We start from the raw sequence: 24,491 nt of genomic DNA on the forward strand, positions 1-24,491 counted from the left end.
CGACTGTGGCATTACCTGGAAAGAGTAGACGACCCGATCACTTGGGACTAGTGAACCCTGTTGCCTTCTCCAATTTATTGCCTGTCTTTTACTCCGGCGTCAGTTTCATCCATTTTGATTCACCTTTATCGAACCCCAAGGAATTCAAGCCAAAAACGTCATAATTGCTGTATGGCACCGTCTGGCAGGAACTGCATCCCGTGTAGGTGGTTGATTATCGGGAATCGCGTTCCAGGACATTGACCTCAGCATGAGGTTTCACTCCTAGTAATTGCCCAGTAATATTCCTGAACCAAGAGACATTGTGAGTCGAGTTTAAATTATCTTAGGACTGAGTTCTACATTCAGGATTTTCTCCTTTTACCACTCCGGGGATTCTCTCACAAGCGCACGTCTCTTCCTCATTGTCATTAATCACCATGGTCCATAACATATCAGCTCGAGTCTTCCTGATCCGTCATGGTGAAACAGCTTTGTCTGTTGGCGGCAAGCACACGAGCTTCACTGATGTGCCCATGTCCAGAGAAGGCGAGGGCCAGGTTGAAGAGACTCGAGATTGCTACATAGGAAGAAACAAACTGATCGACCCAGAGAACGTGGTCAGGATGCAAGTGTTCCTAGCTCTGCCTGTTGGGAACCGTTGCTAATTGAATTGGGTTTTCTTTCTAGCTACACCTGCCCACAGAAACGAACCAGACGGACTGTCGAGATCCTTGAGCTGGGCGTCCAAAGTCAACAAAGCTTCCTCGACCGGAATGATCAAAGCAAGACAGTTAGCCCGTTGACGGGATCTCAAGGCAACTCCTCAGAGTCTATGATCCAGGTTACGTCGTGGCTTAATGAATGGAATTACGGGGAGTACGAAGGACTATCACTGACAGAGATCTCTGCGCGTCAACCTGGGGGTCTGGACTGGGTTATCTGGAGAGATGGCTGCCCGGGAGGAGAGTTAGTCACCATCTATCCCATTCTCCCTCGTTCTTTTCACACCATGCTAATATAATATACGAACACATAGGACCCCCGAACAAGTCTCAGCCCGCCTAGACGAACTCATAGCAGAGATCCGTCAGAGCATCGAGAAGAACGTGACCGAATGGCCCGGCGGACGGCAAATTGCCCACGCGACGCGATCGGCCCGTGATATTGTCTGTGTTGGTCATGGGCACATTTTGGCTGCGCTGGCGTTGCGATGGGCGGGTAAGCCGTTGGATCATGGTATAAGATTGTTGATGGAGCCGTCGAGTGTGGCTGTTTTGTCGTATGTCTTTTTCCACATTATTGGGCCAGGAAACTTGATGTGCTGACTCGTGGTAGATTTGAGAATGATGACTTGGATAGACCTGCTATTTCATTGGGACGGAGGATGATGAGATAGGGTGCTTCTAGGAGATGGAGACTGATAGGCAAGACAGATTTAGACCAGTCAATTAGGGCTCATTATCCGTCCTATTAGCATTGAGCTTGTAGTAATTAAAGATCGAAAATGGCCACGATGCTATCATTTACCCTTGTAATGGAAATATATATGCAGCTATAATAATGTGTCGTACCATCACGTGTTGGTGTAACATATCCAACTCATATATCTCATATATAGGACGAAACGATCAACATCAACCATCCTTCTCCAAAAGATCCTCCTCCCCATCCGTCACAAAAACACAATTCATCTCCGACCCGGGACTAAGCGTAACCTCAAACTCCAACAACGGATCCTCCACCCTGTCCCCCCCACTAACCGGCATCGCCTGAATCCTCTCAAACGCCTGCAGAATCCTCACAAGCGTATACCCCATCTCAATCGTCGCAAACTGCTGTCCAATACAAATCCGCGGCCCGCCATTGAACGGTATGAAATACCACGGCTTAGGCTGCCACCCAGACACCCACCGCTCGGGAATCCATTTATCAGGATCGAAATAGTTGGGTGAACCGGGCGGATCGTAGTGCCGCGGATCACGCTGCATGATGAGCGTTGAGTAGACGACACGCGTGCCGGCGCGGATGCCAACAGGGGCGAGGCCGTCCTTCCCACCGCCGCGCGGAAGAGCCGTGTCGCGGAGGGAGTAGCGGACGTTGAAGGGCACGACGGGGTAGAAGCGCATTGTCTCGTTGATTACAGCGTTTAGGAACTTCATCTCCTTTAAGTCTGCGTATGAGGGTTTTCGTCCGCTAGCGCCTAGGCCCAGGCGCGACCCGATCTCCTCGCGCAGTCTGTGGACGATGTGCGGGTTGCGGCCTAGTTCGAAGAGGATGAAGGATAGTGTGCCGGCGGTTGTGTCGCGGCCGGCGAGGAGGACGGCGACGAGTTGGTCGCGCAGGACGCGGGGTTCGCGGGTGAAGCGGGCGAGGGCGTGGAGGAAGGTTTCTTTCGTCGAGAGCTTCTGGTCGAGTTCGGCGGTGGAGAGGGACAGGGCGTGGGTGATGTAGGGCTGGATGAATTCGTCCATGATCTTGAGTTGTTCGCGGAATTCTTTGCGCGAGAGGATGAAGTTGAAGGAGCTGCAGCGTTTGTTAGGATGACTTATTCGGACTACTTTTGGCAGAGGCTCACCCCAGTCGAAACAGTTGGGCTTGACGGCGCTGCACATATCGAAACGCTTCTGCAAAGGCGACTTGCGGGTTCTGAAGGCTTTCTGTGCCATGGCCTAGGAGGTAATCCGTCGCTGCATCCAGGGTGTATCGATAGAACAGCTGGGCAACATCAACGACCTTACTAGCCCCCGGCGCACCACCCCCAGCCAGCAACGGGATAAGATGCTGGACATGTTTTTCAAAGATCTCCGTATCGACAATCCGGTCCCTCGTGAACATGGGTCGAATAAGCTGTCTCGAGCGTGACCACATGTCCCCATCAGTAACGAAGATACTATCCCCCAGGAACTCTCTCCACTCTTCATGGAACGACTCGCCCTTGCCAAAGTCCCCGAATTGGAGGGTCAGCATGGCCTTGATGTTCTCCGGGTCTGTCGTTATGACTATCCGATTCGAGATACCTGCGTCTATCTCGGCGGTTTGCGCGTGGTCGACTTGGTACGCTTCGTTGGCGATTTTGATCGCGTTGCTCCAGTATTCGACATCCTTGTAGGCTTTGTTTGCTTTGCTAGATCTGACAATGAAGTCGATTGCTGGTGCGCGTTAGCACTTTTCTGTTGAAGAGATGGATCGCCGGGCATACCGTATGGAATGCGAAACGGGATCTGGGGAGCTCTGGTTCCTATGCGCGCAATCTCAGCAGAGACCTGTGCTTTGCGAAGCAGACAGGCGAGAAAGAAGAGTCCTATGAGCCAGAGTGAAGCCGTTCCAGGCGTCAAATCATGCAGGATATTCTCGAGCATGTTGGCGTGAGTCTGCATGGACCATCAGCAACAATCAACACTGTCAGAGCATCCATACAGTGGACATACAGAACAAATGCAACACAGACACCGCTATGCAAGATTAAAAATAAAATTCATTCAAAATAAGACCGGTCCAGGGGCGCGTCTTTCTTTATGCCAGTTGTGATGCGAGACGATGCGCATGTTTGTTTCTCCCTCGGCGGAGCAGAACCCCTCAGTTCCAAGGTCGACAATCCAAGACTAGTCTAGAGTATTGACTTCTGATTTGGTGTGATTGTTCCGGCGTTTGCCAGTGAGATTCATCACATTGTTATTGTTCTTTCCGGGGCTGGTGTGGGTGGGTGGGTATTGTTGTGTCTAGGCCATGATTTGCAGGTGCTTTTGCGTTCTGGGCTCTGGTTTGGCGGTGGTTTGGCGTGGCTATGGCTATATTATTGCTGCATCATTCCCTCGTTTTGTCAAGCTCGATCATGGGGTGCGCGCTATGGAGGCTGTTGCTGGACACTACGGAAGATGGCAAGATGCTGTTACTTTGTGCTCGTATATACTTGAAAAGGATAATATTGTCCCATGCTTCCTCCAACGTATACCAGTAGCAATGTACTTTTGCCTTAACATAACAATTTATAGCGATTTACAGACATTAAAATACGATTATCTATCGACTGAATTCTACTCGTGCACTTTGTGACTTTGAGGACTTCTGCCTGAAGAGGTGATGTTTGCATCATTTGCATGACATTCTGCTGCCACTCATTAGCCACACCACGTGATCAGTCACTTCTTGGCGTTCTTCAGCGCTCAGTTTCATCATCGCCCAAAGGGACCAAGAAAAGAACCATCTTTTCCTCTTTCACCACCTAATTCCTCCTTCGTGCCGTTAAACCCCGCCATTCCAACCTATTGCTTCTACCGGAGAATTAAAACCTATCTGCTCGCATCGGTCGACAGGTGGCGTGGGACGAGTCAAACGCTCCGTTTGTTTCGAAACCTCTATTTTCTCAGCCCTACGATATCTTCGACAATGACTACTGCGGTGGCTGTCGGTACTCCTCTCGCGGAGGCCCTGGGCCATGTTATCCAGCCCAAGCTGGTCGAAATGGGCTGGAGTTCCGAAGGGGGCGACGATTCAGCCTTGACCGAATATGTGATTCTGATGCTGGTCAACGGGAAGACCCAGGAACAGATCGCCGGAGAACTTTCCAATGACTTGTTGGGACTTGGCGAAGGGGATACACAGGCGCTGGACTTTTCGAGATGGTTGTTTGAGCAGGTCGATGTTTTGAGCAGGCAGATCAACGGTGGGGGCGCGCCGTCGGGCGATACTCATGTTATTCCGACTGTTGAGCAAGAGTCGGGTGCTCCTCAGCCTTGGGGTGATGGTGGCGGGCAGAATGTGGAGATGGGAGATGTGTCGATGAATGATCAAATGTAAGTCGTATTGCGAATCATTGTTTGGAATCCTGAGCTAACAATTGTGTCAATAGTCCGACCGGGCCAAAGGCAATGCGGAATGGCCGAGGAGGACGGAGAGGAGGGATGCTTAACCAAATAAACAGAACGATGGACCGTACCGCAGACTCGTCTTTACATCGCATTCGTGGCCAACCGGGCGCTGGGCGGATAAACTCTCACCGTGACCAGAGGGGTAACCGTTTCCAGAATGGCGGCCGGATGCATGGTGGACGGCAGATGGGTGGAATGGGCATGCAGGGCAACCAGATGGTGAACATGAACTCGCAAGATCAGATGCACCTCATGTCTTTACTGGAAGAACAGGCGAGGATGATGGCTCAGATTATGCCCGGATTCATGCCCCCCGCGATCAACCCGGCTTTCCAGCAGAACGGTCCTCAGCAGGGACGCTCGTTGTTCGATCGCGTTGAGCGTCAGGGGCCACGTCCCTTTGGAAACCAGGGACAGCAGCGAAACACCGGCGGCGGCGACGACATGGATATGACCGATCAGCCCAAGGAGGGAGAACAGCATGACGAGAACAATACCAACTCTCCTTGCCGCTTCAACCTGCGATGCACTCGGCCAGACTGCCCCTATGCGCACCAGTCCCCCGCGGCTCCGCAGGGTGCCCCGATTGACCCGGCAGATCACTGTACGTATGGAGCAGCGTGCAAGAACCGGAAATGCACTGCCCGTCATCCTTCGCCCGCAGTCAAGTCTGCACACCAGGCAGAGGCGATGTGCAAATTCTTTCCCAACTGCGCAAACCCCAACTGCCACTTCAAGCACCCGTCTATGCCTCTCTGCCGCAACGGCGCCGACTGCACAGCCGAAGGCTGTGAATTTACGCATCTCCAAACGGCGTGCAAGTTCAACCCTTGTCTTAACCCTACCTGCCCGTACAAGCATGCCGATGGCCAGCGAGGTTCATTCGGCGACAAGGTCTGGTCGGCCGACGGTCAGGAGAAATCCCATGTCAGCGAGAGGAAATTTGTTGCCGACGAGAATGAAGAAGAGGAAGAACTGATCAAGCCCGGTGCTGGCAACGAGGGTTCTTCTCAGGAGATTGTGACGTGATACCCGTAAATATCTTTTCTTTTCTTGGTTTATGTCCTCATTTCTTTCAATGGGCGATTGCTCATCACGGTTCTATTTGGGAGTTAGAAGAACGATGCTTGAGAAGATTTCATAATTTCATGTATTAATTCGGTTCATTTGCTTTGGGCAGGAGAGGGGCGTTATTTGATTTTGGATCTCGATAAATGGAAACGATCAATATATGTAAATAGAGTCTGAATATTAAACGCATGATAGCAGCATGCTTTTCGCCTTCATCACTTTTATCCATGATGTACAGAGTACTTGTAGGGCATACTGGATGATCATGAGGTTTCCATACCATACCGTAATTTATGACATCTCCAACTCCGGATCGCAGTTCTCGGCCATCTTCTCGCAACCAACACACTTCTTTCACTTTGCTGAGATGCGGTTACCATGTGTCCCTAGCCGCGCATTGAGAGGACTCCGGACGCAATCGTCCTTCTTCCGCAATGGCCAAAGACACTCCCTGCACACCGAAACCAAGAACTATAACGCGGCAGTCATAGGCGGCGGCATCACCGGCCTCACGGCAGCCGCTCGATTGTCGCAGGACCCGGAATGCTCGAAGGTGACGCTGTATGAGAAGTCCGGACGGCTGGGTGGTTGGATGCTGTCTGAGAGGATTCCCGTGGACGGGGGAGGTGTCGTTTTTGAATATGGCCCGCGGACCTTGAGGACTGCGGCACCTGCTTGTCTTCCGTTGATTGATCTGGTGAGTGGGAATGCGGAGTGATTGTTGGCGCTTTACTGATGATTTTTGTTTATGGGATAGATTCTTGACATGGACCTTCATGATGAAGTCCTTTTCACGAAGAAGGATACCCCCGCGGCTCGCAATCGCTACATCTACTACCCCGATCACCTCGTCCGCATGCCAGGCCCCGATCCGGAAGCGGGGGTTATACAGAATGCGGTCTCGATCCTGGGCAGCGTGCTGTCCGAACCGGTATTCAAGAACCTCATAAAAGGCGTCGTCACAGAACCATTGAAACTGGACCTCATCCCGGGCCCTGCAGACGAGTCCGTCGCGGAGTTCGTCGCTCGCAGACTCCACCCAGATGTCGCCGATAACCTTGTATCTGCGATCATGCATGGTATCTACGCGGGCGACATTGATAAGCTGAGTGCGCAGGCTCTTCTGGGACAGATCCGGACGTTTGAGACTCCGGACCGGGGTGTGATCGGGTCCCTGTTGAACATCAAAAGTTCAGGAAGAGCGATTGTGCGCGTGGATGACTCTTTGGCTCGGAGGAATGCGGGCCCATTGAAGAACATCGAGTATTGGAAGATGCTGAAGACGTTGGTTGCGAGGTCTAGTGCATTGACTTTTAAGAATGGGGTTGGGCAGCTGTCGGATGCTCTGGCTGCGGCTTTGGATAGGGATGAGAAGGTGGAGGTTATCACTAATGCTGATGTTAGAGCTATCAGTCAGAATCCGGAGACGTCTGACTTGATTGTAAGTGGCTCTTTCAAGCTATCACTTCTAGGCTAACAAGTACAGGTCGACTATGGAGAGCAATCTCAAACTCACAACCGGGTCATTGCTACAAACCCAGCTCCAATCCTAGCTCAACAACTTAGCCGAACTACACAGAAAGACCAAAAATCCCCGCAAAGTACAATCAATTGTCTCAACCAGCACAACTATGCAACTACAGTCATGGTTGTCAACCTATACTACCCAAACCCAGACCTCCTCCCCGTCACCGGTTTCGGCTACCTCATCCCTCGATCGATTCCCTTCGACCAGAACCCAGAGCGAGCATTAGGCGTGATCTTCGGCTCTGACTCCAGCGTCGGCCAGGACACCGCCCCGGGCACCAAACTAACGGTAATGTTCGGTGGCCACTGGTGGGACGACTGGTTAGAATCCGACTATCCGGATCACGACACAGCCGTAAAAATGGCCCGCTCTCTCCTCGAACGACACCTTAACATCACAGACAAACCAACCCTAGCCCGCAGCAAACTGCAGCGCAACGCCATCCCCCAATACACCGTGGGCCACGTATCGCGCATGCAGGAGCTTTCACGGTCTGTCCGCGATGACTTCAACAAACGGCTTACCCTGGCGGGATCCTGGTATGGCGGTGTTGGAATCACGGACTGTGTCAGACAGGCGTATATAGCTGCGACGTTGGGTGTTGGGGCAAAGAAGTTGGATCTTGAGATGAACCATCCCGGGTTTGATTCTGAGGAGTGGGTGTTGGAGGGTGGATTGCCGATGGCTCCGGTTCAGTGGGTTGATGTTCCTCTATCGGAGCAGTAACGCTTTTTTTTTTTTTTTTTTAAAAAAAAAAAAAAAAAAAAAAAAAAAGATGATGAACAATGATTGTATAATAAGTGTACATAGTTAGATACGATGCAAAAGTGCGATGGCTATCATAGCCAAAAGATGAATTTCGTGAACTATCCTGGACTCGTGGTAGATATCTTTTGCATGACTGCTTAGAAGCACGCCTGCAAGTGTAGATGTTATTGTTCATTTCACATCACTTCAGATCGCATCTGATACGTATGAGATGGATGTTCCAAGATCCGCCTTGCCAGAGAGCAATGGACGAGTCCATGTATGTTTCGCACGCACAGAACGGACATATGCTAGCACAATCTTGGTGCTGAACAAGTATGGCCCATTCCACACGGAGTCGACCGTGTTATAGTGGCGCGAGGAAGAGGCAAGAGTCCTGGGCGAGATGTGGTTCGTTTTCGTAGTTGTCAACGCTCGGATGAGCAGAAACCATGCCCCATCTTTAAGCACTCTCCTTCTCCTTCTTTTCTCCTTCTCCATCCGAGCCCTTCTTATCACCATTCGAGTCGAGACCAAGCGAATCCAGCTGACGCACTAGTTCGTTGATCTTGATGATTTTATCCAACTGCTCCGGAAGCAAGGATTCGCCTTGCTGCTTCTTCTCCCGCAGATCGCGTGCCTGTCTCAATTTCTTCTTCAGATTCCGTGCCTTTTTCTCGTTCTCGGCTTCTAGGTCCACAGGTGCTTCTTCAGTGGTCTTCTCAGTGGTCTTTTCAGCGGTCTTCTGAGCACCATCCTCAGTCTTTTTCTTGTCACCGCCATTGCCCGCAGCGAAAGAGCGCCAGTTGTCGATCTCAGCGATGTTCCTCCTACCATCACCACCAGATTCACCTTCCGTAGCCTTGGCCTTCTTCTTCGCCTCTCTGCGTTTCGCGTTCTTGTTGCTTGCAGCACTCGTAAGATTCGTATTGCTTTCGCTTTTAGCACTGGAGTCGAGGGTGTCGTTCTTCACTCCCTCAGCACCCGGCACTCCACCCTGACCACGGTTCTTCCATGCCAAGGCGGCCTTGTTCCTATATAATTCGACGTCCTCGGGGGGTTTATAGCCCGGTCGGACTCGGATTTCGCGGCGTCTGGTGCCATCTGCGCGGACGGAGGAGGGGATGAATCGTTCGCCGGTTGTGGCGTCTGTCGCTATTCCGGACTTGGTGAGCTGCGAGGAATCCGCCATTGTGCGTGGTAAGAGTCGTAGTTCACTGTAGAAGAATTGAATCCTTCTCCGTATTATGTAGGTACTAGAGAGAGAAGAGTGTGCTGCGGAAATCCGGTCAGGCGGCTCTGTCGCGGACAGCCAATCAAAGCGCCGCTGATTTTCCCTCGCCGACTCCCGGGCGTGAAACTTCGCTGGACGTACCCTTGACAAACCACCACGACCTCGCTTCTTACTCTCCCTTTTGCTGCTCTCTCGGGTTTTGTCTGCGGACTCTCATCGTTCACCATGGCCGGAGTGAGTATTGTCTCTGCTTTCTATGTTTGTCACGGTTCAATGGCTAATTGAGGGGGTTCTACCCGGTAGCAGATCGCTGAAGTCATTTACCAGCATGTCTCCCGATAATACTGTTCGGACAAAGCAGTGCAAGAGCTAACTGGCCCTGTGCTATAGATCCATCATCCGCAGAAACGCCGTCTTCATGGCCGGCATCTTCTCTGGTGCTTTCGCATTCGAGATGTACGCTCTCCTGCCCTTCAACCGATCGCTACAAGTACAGTGATCGCTAATGCGAATGACCAATAGTGCCTTTGACTCGGCCTCGAACAAGATCTGGGACACCGTCAACCGCGGCGTATGTTTCCCTCCTACAATTCTTGGAACTTTCGGATGCTGACGGTTCATAGCGGCAATGGAAGGACATCAAGCCTATGTACCTTAACAAGGCGGAAGAGGATGAGGACGACGAGTAAACGAGCGCGTTGATAGCATGGAGGACACCGAATAAAAGCATGGATACCTATAAGCAGCTGCGCAATTCTGTGATGTTATAGTTACCACTATGCTACTCTAGTGCCCGGGGAGGAATGCCGGGAATTATGGTTATCTAGAACTGGACTGTACAATGAAATAGATTATATTTTTTTCTAACTGCAATTTAGCTCAATTGTCTCTTATATACTCTGTACAATGTTGGTACATAGTAATAGTTCTGCTCTCGTGGACCGGTGGCGCTGATTCGCTCGGGGTTGTTGTGCCTCGATGTCATCAGCAATTCTTTTTTCTTCTGCTACTCTTCACTACTACCGGTTTTTTCTGCTGTCGCTGGCCCTGTTTACAATAACTTTGACTATTGTTAGAGGGCATCTGGACACCCAAGATTCATCCGAGAGACTCGAATCGACCGGCTTTGTTAGTACTCGACCCTATCGTCCAGACTCGCTTCCAGCTCTCCCCCACTATCCTATCGTGACGAGGGACCGCAACTCTCACCACACGCGGCACTTACTAATGTGGTTTTTTTCTGGTTAGATTTACATATCGAGATACCTCTTTTTCTGCACATATTTCTCTATCGAAAATACCCCCGTCAATACCGACCACTGTTGCAGATATTGCCAGATCCAAGTCCCGCCAACGAACACCCAACGAACTTTCTGATACCCGGATGGTGTCGCCCTCATAGAATTCCGGATTTTTTAAATGATGCTCACAGAATGTGAGAGAATCCTTGGCCAAGGCCTCCTTCACCTCCCATCCAAACACAACTACCGCTATGGACCCGAAGCAGAGAAGGATCTGCTAGAGCTCCTCTTCCGATCGCTCACCGGCTACAACGAAGAACGCCTACAAATCCTGTTCCCCGACGGTCTTCAAGCTGTATCATGGAAGTTGGCAGAAGCCCAAGGAGCTGAGGAAGGGGCTGAGTACACTGAGGCGGCGCGGGGCAAGCGATGCGGACATATCTTCAGAGCGGGAGAAGCGACGTACCGTTGTGTTACCTGCGCGGCGGATGATACCTGTGTGCTGTGTAGTCGCTGCTTTGACGCGTCGGACCACACGGGCCATCAGTATCAGATTTCTTTGTCGGCGGGGAACTGCGGATGCTGTGATTGCGGAGACGACGAGGCGTGGCGACTGCCGTTGTTCTGCGCGATCCATACCGATAGTGGTGAGGCGAAGGGGAAAGAGCGTGCTCAGAGTCAGTTGCCGCAGGATTGGATGGATAATATCAAGCTTACGATCTCGCGCATACTCGACTACTTCTGTGATGTCATTTCGTGCTCACCTGAGCAGTTGAGATTGGCAAAGACTGAAGATGGGATCAGACAGGATGAAGAGGCGTCGCGGCTACGTCCCGGCTGGTATGGTGAGGGTGATCAACCGGAGGAAGAGCCGGAGTTTGCCCTTGCGCTCTGGAACGACGAAAAACATACCATTAGAGATGTGGCTCAACAGGTGACCCGGGCCTGTCGGGAACGAGATGCCTTTGGAGTTGAAAGGGCACATGAGACGAATGATATTGGGAGGAGTGTGGTCAAATACTCGAAGAACCTGTCGCAGCTATTGACGACATCAAACATCATCGAGCAGATCAAGGTGACTGTCACGGTGCGTTCTGCTCGGGATATCTTCCGGGAGCAAATGTGCGGAACGATTGTCGAATGGCTCGCGGATGTTGCTGGTTGCAGTATCCAGCAAGATAATGAGATTCTGCGTCACACCATCTGCGAAGAGCTCATGAACACATGGCAGCGCGGCAGTACTGCCTGCAATGCGGGTATTGGAATGAAGGGAATCGATGATCACCAGAAAATCGAGAATGGACCCTACCGGACTGTCATGGTTCATATTTCACCAAATGGACCGTTGGTTGTGGCGCCTCCTGATGACGACGAGGATGAGGATGACGACGAGGATGCCGGTCTTCCCAATGAAGCGGGAAACGAGGGCGAGGACGAGGACGAAGACGAGGGCCTTGAGTATGTCGAAGCTCATGACGCCGATGACGAGGATGAGGAAATGGAGATGGAACTCAACCGGTTGCATGATGATATTGCGGACGATGACGAAGACATGGTTATGGGCAATGCCGACGATCCGCTCGAGATCGCAGAGACACTGTTGGCTGAGTATGCTCAGGCTCGTGCAGGGACAATTGAGCGGCAGGAACAGGACGAGGGTCAAGAGCAAGAGACTGAGCACGAGGAACAGCAGCCGGATGAACAGGATGTTGACACAGAGAACCAACCTGATTCCCAGTCTTATATCCCACCCATTCCCAAAACCCCGTCTAGGGCTATCAGGACAACTCCGGCAAGGACCCCGGGCTATTGGCAGGTCAAGGCATACATGCCTGTGAAGGGCGAACATATCCCACCTTACGAGGACCTGTATCAACGCACCCGTCTCGACTGGATGGTTCTTTTCGACCTACGTTTGTGGAAGAAGACTCGTACAGATCTACGCGACCTTTATATCGGCACCGTGGTCAATGTCCCTGAGTTCAAGCGCGTCATGGGTCTCCGCCTATCTGCATTGTACACTGCACTTGCTCAGCTGTATCTCATTGCGGATAGAGAGCCCGATCACTCCATTGTCAACTTGTCACTGCAGCTTCTCACCACACCCTCGATCACAGAGGAAATCGTTCTGCGTGGAAACTTCTTGACCAAGGTCATGGCTATCCTCTACACCTTCCTGACCACGAGGCAGGTTGGCGAACCATATGAAGTCAATCCCAACGCGACCCTGGCCTTCGATTCTGGGTCAGTCAGCAACCGACGTCTGTACCATTTCTTCCTAGACTTGCGCCACCTGCTCCAGTCCGAGTACGTTCAGAAGCGTGTCCGGACAGAGGAGCAGTACCTTTCCCAGTTCCTGGACCTCGTCAAGCTGTCGCAAGGAATCTGCCCGAACGTGCGCGCCGTGGGCGAACATGTGGAATACGAGACGGATTCGTGGATCACCGCATCCATCCTCATGCGCGAGATAAACCGCCTCTGCTGCCAGTTCTGCGAGGCCTTCCGAGAGCCGGGACTCGACAGTGGTCGCAACCTTCTAAGAGCTGTCTGGGTCGCTACTATCTCAGCTGTGGTGCACTCTGCGGGTATTGAGCGTGCGCGATTCGGCCAGGCTGAGATTAAGGATTATGTCCGGTTCAAGTCCTTGCCGTGCTTCGACTTTGAGGCCGATGAGTCGGGTCAGATGCCTCGTCATCGCGTGGTAGACTTCGTTGTGGAGAAGGGATCAATTAGTTTCCACCATGCTTTGCACTACACGCTGTCGTGGTTGGTTGAATGTGGCCGCAACATCAGCAACACTTTGATGCGCGAGGTCCTGCTGGACGCTGCGCAGACTGCCAATGCCAAGTATATTCACGACAGCCAACTTAGTCCCGAGGACCTGTTGCTCGCCATGTTCGATTATCCGCTTAGGGTTTGCGCTTGGTTGGCACAGATGAAGGCCGGCATGTGGGTTCGCAACGGTCTCAGTCTTCGCCACCAAATGTCGCAGTACCGGGGTGTGTCGTCTCGCGACTTTGCGTACTACCGTGATATCTTCCTTCTCCAGACTGCCATGGTCACCTGCGATCCTAGCAGGGTTCTCGCATCCATTGCTGAACGATTCCGCGTTGCGGATTGGATGACACGGGATTACACCCCGCGACCAGAATGGGAGGAGCCCCAGATCGTTGATGTTGCCGAAGAATTTGTCCATCTGTTGGTTATCTTGTTGACAGACCGGTCTTCTCTCACGGCCAGTGACGACAGCGATGCGGTGATGGAGGACGACATTGCCCGGGACGTCGCGCATGTGTTGTGCTTCAAGCCTCTCTCGTTCTCTGACCTCTCGACTCGCCTCAGTGACAAGCTGCTCGACTCGGATATGTTCCAAGACGTGCTGGAGGAGGTCGCCACCTTCCGTCCGCCTGAGGGATTGAACGACACGGGTACATTCGAGCTCAAGCCGGAATACATCGACATGGTGGACCCGTACAGCGCTCACTACACGAAGAACCAGCGCGACGAAGCGGAGAATGTGTACAGGGAGTGGGTGGCTAAGAAGACAGGAAAGAAGGCATCAGATGTTGTGTTCGAGCCGAAGCTGCGGCCCATCAACACCGGTGCTTTCTCTGACCTTGCTAACTTCACCAGGACGCCGCTTTTTGCGCAGATCGTCCACCAGACTCTTGACTATGTGATGACGTCGACGGACCGTACGCCAACTATCCCGCCAACTCGCATTGAGACGTTCCTTCAGGTGGTGCTGCATTTGGTTCTCTCTGCCACGCTGGAAGACCGCACCGCGGAAGGTGACATGCCCAGAGCATCGTTTGTCTCCCACGCTCTGTCGAAGGCCAGAATGACACAAGCAGGCAACCTGACCATCGTTGGGCTGTTGGAAAAGATCTCTGCGATGAGCGACTTCTCTGCGTGCCAAGCAAAGATTCGCCATATCCTCAAGAAGTTCTGGCAGAAGCGACCTCGAGCATATGAATCGGCGACCGCTTCGCTCAAGTTCCCGTTCGACAGGGTCGACACTGATTCTCCTGCTGGCGAAGTTGACAACAGCGAAAAGGAGCTCAAGAAGAAGCAGGCCTTGGAGAGACAGGCGAAGGTGATGGCTCAGTTCCAGCAGCAGCAACAAAACTTCATGAACACTCAAGGCGGTATTGACTGGGGCGTTGACGAAGATCTGAGTGATCTCGAGTCTGAGGCTGAGGCTGCTCCTGAAGAAGCCAAGGTGTGGAAGTACCCCAGCGGGACTTGCATTCTTTGCCAGGAAGAGACCAATGACTCCAGGGTCTATGGTACATTTGCTCTCGTCCAGGACAGTAGTATCCTGAGGCAGACGGATGTTCGGGATTCGGACTGGATTAGGGAAGTCCTCAAGACTCCGTCTAGCTTGGATATGTCTGCGGATAATCTTCGGCCATTTGGTGTGGCAGGCGAGAACCACTCTACGGTACGAAGACTGGATTCGTCTGGTGGGGAGGTTATCAGCGAGAAGATTGGGTTGAGCAAGGGATTCAATGCGGATAACATGGTCCGAGGTCCTGTCACGACTGGTTGCGGTCATATTATGCACTACTCGTGCTTCGAAGTGTACTACACCGCGACACAGAGGCGCCACACTCAGCAGATCGCCAGAAACCACCCGGAGCGTCTGACCTGCCAGGAGTTCGTCTGTCCCCTCTGCAAAGCCCTGGGTAATGCATTCCTTCCCATCACCTGGAAGGGCAAGGAAGAGTCCTACCCTGGTGCTCTGAATGTTTCCACCTCTTTTGGCGAATTCATTGATGCAGAGGTTAGATCTGCTCTTACACAACCGCGGAACTACGCGCTCCTCACGGGCGATGATAATTCGCAACTGCACTCGTACCAGGACTTGTTTGCCGAGTATCTGTCCAAGACGCTGGCCCCCCCTGTTGCAGCCAAGGTTGAGCAACTTATGTCGTCGTCCCTCCCATCGACAGCGCATTATGTCCCGCCTGCGCGTATGCCGATGCCGGGGCTGTTCCCAACTACAGAAGACATCACGGCTTCCAGCCCGTTGCCGCAGGTTGCTAGTCCCGGTGATAGCCCGATGTCCGAACTCCTCCAGATCTATAGGCGATTGAAGAAGACGATACAGTTGAACGAAGTCCAGTCAGCGTTCAACTACCCCACGGACATCATGACAGGCGACGCCATGGTTCACACCGACTCGTTGATCCGGAGCTTCGGGTTCAGCATTGCCTCTGTGGAGATCTCGCAGCGGGGCGTGGAGTCCGAGTTTGGCGCAACTCTGCTGGACAAGATTCCACAGTTGACACTTACTCACTTGCGTGTCCTGGCGGAGACGGCACTATCTTACGCTGCAGTTGGGTCCCTGCACAACAACGGCGGATCGGTCAGTCGTTCTGCGGTGGAGTTCCGGGACATGCATCGCCAGAAGATCTACCAGTTATTCGTGGGTCATCCTTGTCTGGCTGAGACATCACTTCCGGACCGTGCGAGTGAAATCGAGCCATTGCTTTCTAAGGACATCTTCGTGTTTTTGGCTGAATGCTCGCTTTCGCTTTTGCCGGTTCTGCAAATCGATGTGCGGCACCTGGTGCAGATGTGCTGTGTGGCGGAGATTGTCAAGGTTGCTGTCACTTATATCCTGGAGCCGAGCGGACTTAAGCAGGAATTGGCCGAGAATGGGGATGCGCACTATTTGATGGATGTCGAACTGTCCGACGAAGCGTTCAGCTCCACCAAGCATTTCTTCGATTCCGTCGTGGCTGGACTCCGTGCGAACTCGGCGGAGTTTGGCTACGTCAAGGAAGGCGAGGGATCTGCGACGTCCGGAGTGGTTATTGCACTAAGAAGATTGATAACAAGCTATGCGTTGACCTTCCTCCGCAAGACGGTCATTCTGCTGCATGTGCAGCATGGCGTCGAATTCCCCAACGCCGGGCTCGACGAGAGCACGGAACTCGACCGTCTCACGAGGGCCTTGAACCTCCCGTCGCTCGACGAACTTTTCGCTTTTGTGAACCCTACGCAGAGGAATGACCCGTTCAATGCAGTGGTCTCTGGCTGGCTGCACCACTTCAATGTTTTCGGTCATGCCGGTGACTCGAAATTGCCCAGTCTCTCTCACCCGGCAATCTTCGAACTCATTGGATTGCCCGAGTACTTCGACAGTCTGATCGAAGAGGCCAATCGCCGACGATGCCCGACCTCAAAGAAGGAATTGACTGATCCGAGCATCTGCTTGTTCTGCGGAGATATTTTCTGCTCGCAGGCCGTGTGCTGTATGAAGGATAAGCTGGGCGGATGTAATCAGCATCTCCAGAAGTGAGTCCCTGTCCCCACCACCTCTGTATCTGACTTCAATGCTAACAAATACCGTGTAGATGCGGCAAAAACATCGGCCTTTTCATCAACATCCGCAAATGTACCGTCCTCTACCTCCACAACCACAACGGCTCGTGGCACTTTGCCCCATACCTCGACCGACACGGCGAGGTGGACCCCGGCCTGCGGCGCAACCGCCAATTGATCCTCAACCAGAAGCGGTATGACAGACTTCTCAGGGACGTGTGGCTGTCGCATGGTGTTCCGGCGACGATTAGTAGGAAGTTGGAGGCTGATATTAATAACGGCGGGTGGGAGACTATCTAATGGGTGTATTTATGGGGAATTTTTGCATTTGTGAATGAGATGGTGTCTATTTTGTGTTTCTAGTGGAGTACATGATTGTAATGGACATATTGGCCTAGTTTCAAGCAAGTAGATATTAATTCTGAGCAATGAATGATTGTATATTGCTGGACTTGTATACTTCGGAGCAGAGTAGCAATGCCAAGACAGCGTCATAAATCCGGAGCGCGAAGTTCATCTCGACTTTCTTCGACACTACCACGACTTTTAGTCCAGCAACTGGATTCATTCTTCGATATACCCTTTTCTCTATTTCCTACACTTCTACGCTGTCCATTACCTATCTCACGAAATCGAATTTCCCCTTTCTCTTTCGCGCGCGCGAAATCTCTACCTGGGACGGAGCTAGCCCAGCACCGACACCATGAACAACGAACAATTTCGTCGCCTCATCCAAGACAACACCAATCCCAGCACGAGCCCCAGTTTAAGCGGGAATAAAGATGGAAGCACCGTTAACGCGACGCCCGCGACAGCGCTGGGATCGCGGATGCGCTCAAGTATTCCCATGACACCGTACGTTCCCCAACCTACAAAAGGTACAATCGAAATTAAGATACTAATTGATACGTATGAACAGCCGCTCCCTAACAACACCCAACTTCGCCCGTCAACTAGCCGACTACCGTCGCGAAGGCCACCACCCACCCACCAAACGCTTCAAATCCAGCGCCGCGCCAAAGGGCACAAAACTACCCACCGGCTACCAAGACCGCACACACCTACGACAATCACAAGATGATGATAGTGCAAAAGATATTGAGACGCGGATTAACGCGCTGGAAGAGATGGTGAAGGAGGGCAAGATTGATGCCGGGATGTTTGAGAAGTTACGCGGGGAGTTGGGTGTTGGGGGGGATGTGGGGAGTACGCATATGGTTAAGGGTTTGGATTGGGAGTTGCTGAGGAGGGTTAGGGCGGGGGAGGATGTTAGTAAGGGGACTGAGAAGGATGAGGAGGAGGGAGAGAAGGAGGAGGGAGAGAAGGAGGGTGAGGGAGAGCGGGAGGAAGGGGACGGGGCAGAGGAGGAAGTAGACTTGGAGGCAGAGTTTGAGCGGGTGACGGAAGAGAAAGGACAGGAGGATATTGCCCCTGTCGCTCCGAAGGAGAAGGAGAAGAAGAAAGGAACGATGGCACCGCCGCCGGCCCCTGCGCAGGCACAGGCGCAGGCACAGAAGAAATCCCGGGATGAGATTCTACGACAACTCAGAGCAAGTCGCGCAGCTCCTGCCGCAGAACCTGCCCCACCGCCGGAGTCGACGCTGGGATCTAAGTTCAAGAAACTGGGCGAGTCGAGACCAGAGAAGAAGCGGTGGGTGGAGACAGACGAGAACGGTCGGCGGAGGGAGGTCCTTCTCACTACCGATGCACAAGGGAATACGAAACGGAAGACAAGATGGCTGGACAAGCCCGGTGAGTCTAACGGTCTGTTGGTGCCTGATAAAGATGCGAAACCGCTGGGCATGGAGGTGCCTGCAGAAGTTGCATCGAAGGCGGCCGCCGCTGCTGCTCCCGTAGAAGACGAAGACGATGACATCTTTGAGGGAGTGGGCGCAGACTACAATCCGCTGGCGGATATTGGTGAAGACGATTCCTCGTCTGACTCCGACGAGGAGGGACAGGTTGCCGAAAAAGCACCGAAGAAAACCACAGAACCTGCACCACCGTCTACGGAACCTATTCAGCCATCACGACCACGGAACTACTTCTCGACATCCACGCACGACGAACCCACAGAAGAAGACGAGGACCGTGCCAGAGCCAATCCACTCACCCGGGACCCCTCCTTATTGGCAGCGCTCAAACGAGCAGCCGCGCTACGCCAAGCATCGCCATCCGCAGGTGGAGACGAAGAAAAGAAAGACGACAGCCGTGGTCAGCGATTTCTGGAAGAAATGCGGCGTCGCGAGGCGCAGGATGCCATGGATATGGACATGGGTTTCGGAGGCAGTCGGATCGAGGACGAGGAGGACGAGGAGTTTATTGGCTTAGAAGGAGACGGGGGCCGTGGGGGACAAAAGAGGAAGCGAGGACCGAAGAAGAGGAAGGGGGACAAGGAAAATGCATCCGATGTAATGGGGGTGCTGGAGAGTCGGAAGTAGCATGTTTCTATTTTTTGGGCCTTTCTTTACTTACTGTTTTTCCTTTGTACTATGTATGAGTACCTGTGACACAACCCTAACTGTAATGGAAGTGCCCCTCGGTTACTGCATTGTGTGTTCCTGGCCAGTGGACCTTGTTTCAATACAAATCATTGGCTACCGAAAGGATTCCACTGCATTTCCAATGGAACACTGACAATTCTTTCTGTTCTGGCCGTATTTTGGCTCCACGGCGGGTGCTTTTTTGCCAATGAGCGACTGTACCGGAGATGCGCAAGTTTGGTACGGATTGTCAGTCCGGCGAGGATTTGGGACAAGGAGGCACACCTCTCTCCTCTACAGAATTGTTTGCGAGAATGAGGGGGAAGTGCATGTTTTCTTGTAAGAGTATAGAATACTGTTGGTGGTTGAATGCGCTGACGTGGGCACTAGGAGAGTTGAAGATCAACGGTATAGACGCGCTCCGGTGCATTTGGTCTGTGAATAACAGCCCAATCAGTGAGGATAGCGACAAGAATTAAGAATTCGAAACATGGGACCCTCTTTCAAGCTGAGTCAATCATGGGTCGAAGTGAATCGCAATCAAATAATCCAGAGTGACTGATCCGTGGCTGCCCTCCGGCCTTCTCTTCCTCGGCCATATAAACCACACCACCACCCACGGTTTCTTTCCTCTTCTTGCCCTCACTTCTCTCATTCTTCGCTCATTATCACTCATTCCCCTCGTTCTTTACTATATTTCGTGCAGCGCACGTTGCGGCTTGACGCTCGCTCTTTTTGTCATTCTCTAGTTCCGAGACAGGCTTCTCGCTTCGATTCTTTTTCTTTTTGCATTCCTTTCCAATATGGTCTATTTGAAGAACCTTCTTTCGACCGCCCTTCTGGCGTCAACGGCCTTTGCCCTCCCTCCTCCATTGCGTCGATCCAGCGGCAATGAGACGGCCACGCAGTCCAAGCGCGGCGCCGCATATACTGATATCAATGCCGTGCGCGACCTCGACGTAAACGGCGCCATCTCCTGGGCCTACAACTGGGCCGCAACCCCCGGCGGCACCCTACCAGACGGCGTCGAGTTTGTCCCCATGCTCTGGGGCACCAAGTCCATCGCCGACTTCGTGGCCAACATCGAAACCATACTCTTCGGCAGCAGCAGCAAGTACATCATGGGCTTCAACGAGCCTGACCTCTCCGACCAAGCCGCCATGTCCGTCTCCGACGCCGCTTCCACCTTCAAACAATTCATCACCCCCTACGCTGGCTGCGCTACACTGGTTTCCCCGGGCGTCACCAACTCCGAGGACTCAGGCAAGGGACTATCCTGGATGCGCGAGTTCCTGGGCTCATGCTCCGACTGCGACATCGGAGTCATGGCCGTGCACTGGTACGGGACCGAACCTCGTGAATTCACCAAATTCGTGCAGCAGGCCATCGACCTTGCCAACGAGCAGGGGCTCAAGGAAGTCTGGGTTACCGAGTTTTCGCTTACCACGGACATCTCAAGCGGTGGGTTGACGAGTGCTTCTGCAAATTTCCTGCGCCAGGTGCAGCCGTGGTTGGATAGACAGTCGATGGTTACTCGGTATGCGTATTTCTGGGCTGAGGAGGGGTTCTTGGTGCAGGGTGGTCAGCCTAGTCAGGCTGGTTGGGCTTATATTGGCTAAACCGGCTTTGAGAGCTCGTTACTTTTACATTCGTTTTTTTTTTTTTTTTTTGTGGTGGGTAACTATAGCAAATACCCCGCAAATCCAGGATAATCAGGGCGTGTAACTCAGTGGTAGAGTGCTCGCTTTGCATGCGAGAAGTCCCGCGTTCAATCCGTTTTTTTTTCATTTGTTTTTTTTTTTTTTTTTTTTTTTGGAATGGGTGAGGGAATGAGGGATACGTATAGTACTTGGGAGATTTTGTATCTAGTGGACTAAATCTGAACATGCTTTGAATATACTTTGATATTCTTAGACCTGAAACAGTTATTCTTGTATAGACTTGTCTGCTCCTGTTGGAACCATGGTACAACATCATGATTGACAATCGCCACTGACGATCACAATCTCATATTTTCTGGAATTCTTTGTAAGAACATGTCTCAGATTTAATCGTGTTTCAGCTGTGTGGGCACGTTTGGTGGCTTGTACTCCGGAGTATGTCTTGCTGCGTTTGTATAGCCCCGCGTTTCCTAATCGGGATTATTTGTCTTGCTGCCCTGGAATATTCTACGTAGACCATTTAGACAATGGGGATAAATCTTTTTATTCACCGCCAGGAAAATCCTCCATGTGTCACCCTTCCCTCTTTACTCATTTCTGGCCATCTCTATATATCACATACGGTTCATCCTTGTACTACGAGTTCCTGATTACATCTGCACATCATACCAGGCGATCAATATGAGGAAGTTATACGCATGATAGAGTACTTTTTCCCGACAACTCTTCGAGAAATATCCCTATTTAAGAACATACCCGACATCGTATTCTATCACGCTAGCCACAGCCCGGGATACGTGAAATGCTGAGGTTTATGGTGGATGTTTACCAACCAGTGTAAGTCTATTGCACCTCGTCAACAAACTCGATTCCTAACAGCAAATAGACAGACACGCACTGTATACAGAATTTTATATCAGCTATCGACTAGCTTAACACTGGGCTTACAAGGAAACCGTCTATGGCCGCGCTATATGTGTCGTTTCTGCTTTCCACCGAACTGTTGAAAAGAAAGGCCACAACGAACCGATCATACTCCCTCCCCCAGAGCTCGGCCTCTGCAGTCGTTTCTTAGTTCATTGTGCAAAATTGGAGACGTGAGCGGTTGGAATGTCCTTATGGCCATGGCAGTCCCATGCCTGCTAAACTGCTTGGATGGTGGTGAGGCACGTGCCAACTGCAAATGGAGGTTGCATGTCTGTTGCGCCCTCAGTCTGTCGCACCCTCAGTTTGTCCAAGTTGTATGTATGACGGTACCATTTCTGCCTACGAAGCCCAGACGGCTCAACTCGCAGCAGGTTAGTTTTATTCATAGTCTAGTATGGGAGGCGAATGATACTGACTGGCTGTAGTATATAGGACATCACTATCGAAACGTGGGAACTTTGTTGCACCCATTAACGTCCACACAGGAAGCCCCGGCCGAAAAAGCGATGTCGAGAATGGACCCTTGTTTGCGCTGTTTTTGGTCCCCTTAACTCTTGTTCCTCTCAGTATAAATTGGAAGTGCCAGCGCCTTATAGACAATCTCTGTCCGAGCATTTACAGGAACACCCAGAAATCCTCAAGTCAAAGACCGGGATGGTCAAAGGCTTGCGGGTTGTGAAACCCAAGAACGACGTCTCGTGCTATTCCCGAAACTACCTTTTACAAGGGCACCGGCTCGTCGAGCAGCACAGCGCATTGCTGGGTATCCCAGCCACAACAAAAACGAAGAAGCACGGCCAAAATCTCCGTCCAGACCTGATGATCATATTCTTGATCCAATTGCCACATGTTTTCGCTTCGCAAATCTCTAGCAATGTTCCGCAGAGGCTTGTGGATTCACCCGGATCCAGCTGATAATAGCTGTCGAGGATGCACATTGTTGGATAGACACGCATCATTTGCACTAGAGCTTCGACATATCGCTAACAATTGAAACGATTGTCCAGTTGATAATTGGAATAATGCAAACTCAGGCCAATGAATTTATTTTCATTAATGTCTGAGTCATTGTTGTAAGTGATTCCCTGTCAAGCATGGGTGTCTTATGCTCGTTTCTTACAGATTGTGATGGAAATTGATTTTCGGGCTCGATAGTGAGGATCATGCAGAAGTGTTGTTTCACGAGGTACACTCTTGTATGATCCCAACCGGTTTCTAATGCCCTAATCGTGACCGATTCTCCTTGGTCTTTTCCCATGGTCGTATTAATAGACATTGACGCAAGCCTTTTATGTCGTTTTTTCGAAACACCCACACAAGTCATGGTGAAAGGAGTGAAGTGGAAATTGACCTTGTCGACAAAGACTACAGGCCCCACGTGGCTCATATACTAGGTTCAAGGCTGCCCAATCTGCAACATATATGTATGGACAGACCACATTGCTCTGCTTGAGCGTCCCGGAATTGACACGCAAGTAACACTATACAGGAATAAGTGCCCCTCAGCGTGTTGTGTTGAGCGTTCAATTTATCGTCGATTATAGGAATTGTTTCCCACATGCCATTGCTCCGATGGCCCGTTTACGCAGCGACGGGATTGACGTGCCGGGATCTCAATCAGCATATTATATAGAACCGTTCAGATATACTGGAACAAAGACTGGCGCAGATGGTCAGCCAAGTAATAGTGCACCAACCTCTCCACATGTGCCCTATTTTCATGGCTTGTTTTAGTTGCTCTTTTTACAGCACAGTATTTCTGCTCGACGCTGGAGCCATGCTTTCCGTAGCCTCTCGCTGCGAAAGCCATGAAACGCTCCTTGAATACATACGAGAAACTCCGAACAACCGTCTGAGAATGGCTGTCTCGACCAAGAGTCGTTTGTCATGAGCATTTATGGCACAATTTTCAAGGTGACCTATCTGCAAGAAAGCAATGGGTTGAGCACACAAAACCGGGGGGGGGATCACCTTACACACCGGTTATCGAATACGGCCTGTCCTAGCGTGAGTCTTCATATACTCCTGTTTAGAACGCTGGGGTATCTCTTCATGCCGACTCTTTCTCAGATGCCCTGTGTCGGGTGGTCCGAACATAAATAGCCAACACTCATAATTGAGACTGGATACTCAGAGTTTCTTCCGAGGCTCCGCAGAGATGCAAAGTGGTGGTTCGAAAACTCGAACGAGGCTTTGCTGATAGAATATACAGGATGATGATTCATCATTTGAGGCAGCACTATGAGTCCAAAGGACCTTCTGTGCCTGCACAGATAGAAGGCGTCCAGGAAGATGTTGCGACGGACTCCATGACATACTGATGGACCCAATGATATGGATGTATGATCATTCTGAGTCGACATTCTAACGCTGATATGTTAACAAAAAACCAAGAATTCAAACTGCCTGCACTTAA

The 24,491-nt window shown here is 51.6% G+C and overlaps 9 protein-coding genes and 1 pseudogene across 10 annotated transcripts; 8 read left to right on the forward strand and 2 right to left on the reverse strand.

The window, feature by feature from the left end:
* Positions 1-419: 419 nt before the first annotated feature.
* Positions 420-1,378, forward strand: ASPGLDRAFT_65259 (phosphoglycerate mutase family protein; the record flags this gene model as incomplete). The annotated part of the gene is made up of 4 exons (XM_022548874.1): positions 420-607; positions 670-948; positions 1,019-1,261; positions 1,318-1,378. The coding sequence occupies 4 exons, from the start codon at positions 420-422 to the stop codon at positions 1,376-1,378; spliced, it is 771 nt and encodes a 256-aa protein (XP_022402793.1).
* A 38-nt stretch (positions 1,379-1,416) lies between these two features.
* On the reverse strand, positions 1,417-3,553 carry ASPGLDRAFT_1319408 (cytochrome P450). The gene is made up of 4 exons (XM_022541085.1): positions 3,411-3,553; positions 3,182-3,353; positions 2,558-3,131; positions 1,417-2,505 (listed from the first exon to the last, which is right to left on the reverse strand). The coding sequence occupies exons 2-4, from the start codon at positions 3,339-3,341 to the stop codon at positions 1,617-1,619; spliced, it is 1,623 nt and encodes a 540-aa protein (XP_022402794.1). The 5' UTR covers positions 3,342-3,353; positions 3,411-3,553; the 3' UTR covers positions 1,417-1,616.
* An 815-nt stretch (positions 3,554-4,368) lies between these two features.
* Positions 4,369-5,879, forward strand: ASPGLDRAFT_33999 (mRNA-binding protein NAB2; the record flags this gene model as incomplete). The annotated part of the gene is made up of 2 exons (XM_022544382.1): positions 4,369-4,775; positions 4,832-5,879. 2 exons carry the CDS (start codon positions 4,369-4,371, stop codon positions 5,877-5,879), a joined length of 1,455 nt encoding a protein of 484 aa, XP_022402795.1.
* A 409-nt stretch (positions 5,880-6,288) lies between these two features.
* Positions 6,289-8,175, forward strand: hem14 (oxygen-dependent protoporphyrinogen oxidase; the record flags this gene model as incomplete). Its single annotated transcript, XM_022548875.1, has 3 exons — positions 6,289-6,618; positions 6,679-7,362; positions 7,408-8,175. The coding sequence occupies 3 exons, from the start codon at positions 6,289-6,291 to the stop codon at positions 8,173-8,175; spliced, it is 1,782 nt and encodes a 593-aa protein (XP_022402796.1).
* A 21-nt stretch (positions 8,176-8,196) lies between these two features.
* Positions 8,197-9,454, reverse strand: ASPGLDRAFT_45130 (putative RNA binding protein Pym). The gene has a single exon (XM_022546170.1). The coding sequence runs from the start codon at positions 9,386-9,388 to the stop codon at positions 8,660-8,662; it is 729 nt and encodes a 242-aa protein (XP_022402797.1). The 5' UTR covers positions 9,389-9,454; the 3' UTR covers positions 8,197-8,659.
* Positions 9,455-9,586: 132 nt separating this feature from the next.
* ASPGLDRAFT_168049 (cytochrome b-c1 complex subunit 9) lies at positions 9,587-10,119 on the forward strand (the record flags this gene model as incomplete). The annotated part of the gene is made up of 5 exons (XM_022542659.1): positions 9,587-9,664; positions 9,737-9,756; positions 9,821-9,886; positions 9,953-10,001; positions 10,054-10,119. Exons 1-5 carry the CDS (start codon positions 9,656-9,658, stop codon positions 10,117-10,119), a joined length of 210 nt encoding a protein of 69 aa, XP_022402798.1. The 5' UTR covers positions 9,587-9,655.
* Positions 10,120-10,849: 730 nt separating this feature from the next.
* Positions 10,850-17,304, forward strand: ASPGLDRAFT_122243 (putative ubiquitin-protein ligase E3 component (UBR1); the record flags this gene model as incomplete). The annotated part of the gene is made up of 2 exons (XM_022540303.1): positions 10,850-16,977; positions 17,037-17,304. 2 exons carry the CDS (start codon positions 10,850-10,852, stop codon positions 17,302-17,304), a joined length of 6,396 nt encoding a protein of 2,131 aa, XP_022402799.1.
* Positions 17,305-17,707: 403 nt separating this feature from the next.
* On the forward strand, positions 17,708-19,445 carry ASPGLDRAFT_122288 (uncharacterized protein; the record flags this gene model as incomplete). The annotated part of the gene is made up of 2 exons (XM_022540310.1): positions 17,708-17,859; positions 17,924-19,445. The coding sequence occupies 2 exons, from the start codon at positions 17,708-17,710 to the stop codon at positions 19,443-19,445; spliced, it is 1,674 nt and encodes a 557-aa protein (XP_022402800.1).
* Positions 19,446-20,066: 621 nt separating this feature from the next.
* Positions 20,067-21,159, forward strand: ASPGLDRAFT_1320429 (glycoside hydrolase family 128 protein). The gene is made up of 2 exons (XM_022541093.1): positions 20,067-20,100; positions 20,140-21,159. The coding sequence occupies exon 2, from the start codon at positions 20,291-20,293 to the stop codon at positions 21,104-21,106; it is 816 nt and encodes a 271-aa protein (XP_022402801.1). The 5' UTR covers positions 20,067-20,100; positions 20,140-20,290; the 3' UTR covers positions 21,107-21,159.
* Positions 21,160-21,202: 43 nt separating this feature from the next.
* On the forward strand, positions 21,203-21,274 carry ASPGLDRAFT_t63 (annotated as a pseudogene). The gene has a single exon. The product of its transcript is annotated as a tRNA-OTHER (tRNA).
* Positions 21,275-24,491: the final 3,217 nt, after the last annotated feature.

Source organism: Aspergillus glaucus (genome assembly GCF_001890805.1).
Source record: "Aspergillus glaucus CBS 516.65 unplaced genomic scaffold ASPGLscaffold_6, whole genome shotgun sequence".
Lineage (NCBI taxonomy): Eukaryota > Fungi > Ascomycota > Eurotiomycetes > Eurotiales > Aspergillaceae > Aspergillus > Aspergillus glaucus.